Below are 3,461 nucleotides of genomic sequence, written 5' to 3' on the forward strand. Positions count from 1 at the left end.
ATACACTGAGCAGATGCATATGCAATTTAGTTAAACAAAAATTAAATTAAAATAAATAAACAACGGCACAGCAGGACAGTATGGAAATATTCATACATTCTCGTTTGTCCAAGCGCCGCTCGTGACGCCTCATGTTTGTCATTAGGCAACATATTTTGCGGGCGTGGCGTGGCATGGTCTTTCGGTGACTGTGAAATATTTCTCGCACAACGTTTTATATTATTCTGTGTGCGTGTGGGGGAAAAAAAACCATTGCCTTAAACGCACAAATAAACAATTATTTCTACATAAGAGCAATCGGACCGTAAGCGATTTATATCCTGTGCTTAAATGGCAAAGAGAGAACCACATTAGTCCTGAATTTCAATTTTTGGAATCACTTGTTCTGTGCTGTCTGTGTGTGATGGATTCATCTACAGATGCCAATCTAATCTGCCAATTGATCCATCTGATTATCAGAAATTCTGTTTTGATTATACATTTCTGTTGTTTAGTCAATGATTATCTATGAAAACTGCACTCATTTCTTACTGCTCTTGGACTCCTCCTCAAATAGATTCATTCAGCGAGTACTTCCACTCCTCTGCGCTTGCCTCTGATGAATTAATGTTCCTTGTTCCTTCCACGTTTTACTGCCTTTTGCTTTCCTTTTCCCATTATACTTGTCTGTTTTGATGCTGTTTTCTTGTTGTTTGAAAATTGTGCTACTGTTATTATAATACTTTTATGCCACCGTTTATCGTCGCAGACTGCCACGGGTGCCACAGTTGCCACAGTTGCCACAGTTGCTGCCACTACCCCGCTCTTGACGTTGGTGTTGACTTAGTCAAGAGCAATTAACATGCAAATAAGGCCTATTAGTTACCCAAACGTCAGCCCTGTCAGCTGTTGTGTCTCTCAGGGCCCATGCCACGCCCCTGCCGCATCCGGTCCGTACCTGCCAGCACCTTTTTCCATCACTTTTCCACCCGCCATTGGGGCGTTTCCCGCTGCCGTACTTTTCAAGCGTCAGGGCGGACCCTGCCTCGCTTTAATGACTTACTAATTTCAAGCTTGGCATCTACATTTTCTTGGGGCAAGCCGCTCCACGTCTTTGCATGCCCCACCCCACCGACAGGAGTCTCTGCTGGCGCACTGTCGTTAAAAATCTTAATTGGCAATTTAGCAGACAACACTGCCCCTTTGCAGTAATGCTCATCATTAGGTTTAGTGTTGTGCTGTTTTATGCTGCCAAAAACTTTTGATTTCCAAAGGGTCAATCCTTTGTCTTTAATCTAATCACCTCGGCTAACCCTTGCGAACATTTTTATGAAGTTTCCTTTTTGGCCATTGCGCAATTAATGTTAATTGATCACTTCATTTCGGAGCATTTTCATTAAAAACTTTTGCCGTGGGTCGGGTTGGGTCGGGGCCAAAAGTTAAGGCAACTTCAAATGCTGCGGCTGCGGATTCCGTAGAATTTCGTCTGCGCCTGCCTTGATTTACATTCCAGCAATCGCACTTATTCCCTGTCCGTGGCCCACCTCCATTATCCTGTCAGTGGCAGGACCAGAAGCCGCATCCATGAAAGTTGAATTAACATGAAAAAATATTGACCCAAACTCACACGTATATGGAGATGGAAGCAGGCAGGACCTGCTGCAATTTATAGCTGCAGTGCTGCAAGTGGGTGTGCGTGGGTGTGTTGGCGTGTTTGCCACACCCATTCGGACACGGGCGGGGATTTACTCTTCACACACACACGCACACATGAGAGAGTGTATGCTGACAACGAATGCTGAAAGGGTGATGATCCAGGTTGATTTATCTACTGGCACACGGAGGCTAAAAGTTTTCCGCATACCTACATTGTTTAGGTCGGAATCCCATTGTGTGCTCAACCACTGCAGACCCACGGATGGCTCCATTGCAGCATGGCACCAGCATGGACTTGCGACCTGGGTTATGCAAATGTCAGACTGTTCCTTATCCTTGCCATTCAACCTTTTCCTTTAGCTCCATTTGGAGTCTTCTCGTGTGATGTTTGACTTGCCAATTACGTTTATTTTACTGACTTGAATGATTGTGGGAGTGCGCTCTCCCTTTACCTCATTACTGCCCCACAGCCAGAGAGAGAGAGAGAGAGAGATTTTAGCTAATTATGGAGCTTATCCGCTGGCTCGTTATGCATGCTGCCATCAGCAAGAACTCTCCCCCCCGTATTGACAGGCCTGCCTTTTCTGCTGACCGATATTTTTGCTGACGTCGTCTCCACTTCATCCACTGAAATCCATCATTATTCTTTGAGCCGTCTGCGACACGTGGTCCGCAGCTGGCTAATAAATCTTAATCAGGCCCAGTAGTGGGCGGCTGTGGTGAATCCCATCGTTCCCCGACTAATTTGTGGCCCACTTCCATCGATTTCTTTACTCTTTTCCAATTGGATCTGCAGCTGCTCTTGGATTGGGCAAAAATACTTCTGCATGCTGGCACAAGTCTTCGTATTTATATTTTTTGCTTTGATTTATTTGCTACAACAATTACTTATTTGCCGTCACCAAACAAGACTTTGGGACGTGCCTTTGCCTCGTGGGGGCTGCCTAGAACAGGGATCCAACCTCTTTCATGAACTTATCCCACCAATTTCCTTGTGTGGTGGCAGGCTCCTCGGTTGTGGTTGCATTCCACTGCGGTCCTTCGGTGGTTGTTGGGTTCTGAGGTCTTCCAGTGGTTGAGTTCCACTGTGGCTCAAGGACGGTGGTGTTCCAGTTTGGCCCAAGAGTAGTTCCATTGTTCCCCCATGGCCCTTGTGTTGTGTTCCAGTTGGGTACAGGGGTGGACAAGGTCCAGTTAGGGGTCGTATTGGTATTGGGCCATTGCGTTGTATTCCTCAAACCTGGCCTACATCATAAAGGGGTGGTCCCTGGAAGCCAACACAAGGTCAAGCCTGGCCTTCACCATAATGGGGTGGTCCCTGGAAGCCAACACAAGGTCAAACCTGGCCTTCACCATAATGGGGTGGTACCTGGAAGCCAACATAAGGTCAAGCCTGGCCTTCACCATAATGGGGTGGTCCCTGGAAGCCAACAGTTCCAGTTTGGACCGGATGTAGTATTTCCCCACCACGGACCTTCGGTTGTGTTCCAGTTTGGACCGGAAGTGGTATTACCCCACCATGGACCTTCGGTTGTATTCCAGTTCGGACCGGAAGTGGTATTACCCCACCAGGGACCTTCGGTTGTATTCCAGTTCGGACCGGAAGTGGTATTTCCCCACCACGGACCTTCGGTTGTGTTCCAGTTTGGACCGGAAGTGGTATTTCCCCACCATGGACCTTCAGTTGTATTCCAATTTGGACCGGAAGTGGTATTACCCCACCACGGACCTTCGGTTGTGTTCCAGTTTGGACCGGAAGTGGTATTACCCCACCAGGGACCTTCGGTTGTGTTCCAGTTTGGACCGGAAGTGGTATTACCCCACCA

At 47.3% G+C, this 3,461-nt stretch overlaps 1 protein-coding gene across 1 annotated transcript in view; it reads right to left on the reverse strand.

Moving 5' to 3' along the window:
• Positions 1–2,481: 2,481 nt before the first annotated feature.
• Positions 2,482–3,461, reverse strand: part of LOC117592449 (nucleoporin nup189) — a 2,932-nt gene continuing 1,952 nt past the window's right edge. Inside the window, exons 4-5 of the mRNA XM_034286213.1 lie at positions 3,088–3,460; positions 2,482–2,844 (exon numbers count right to left, since the gene is read on the reverse strand). Of these exons, the coding sequence (XP_034142104.1) occupies positions 2,580–2,844; positions 3,088–3,460 (638 nt within the window). The 3' untranslated portion in view covers positions 2,482–2,579. The remainder of the gene's footprint in view (positions 2,845–3,087; position 3,461) is intronic.

The sequence above is a fragment of the Drosophila guanche genome, unplaced genomic scaffold (genome assembly GCF_900245975.1).
Source record: "Drosophila guanche unplaced genomic scaffold, DGUA_6, whole genome shotgun sequence".
NCBI lineage: Eukaryota > Metazoa > Arthropoda > Insecta > Diptera > Drosophilidae > Drosophila > Drosophila guanche.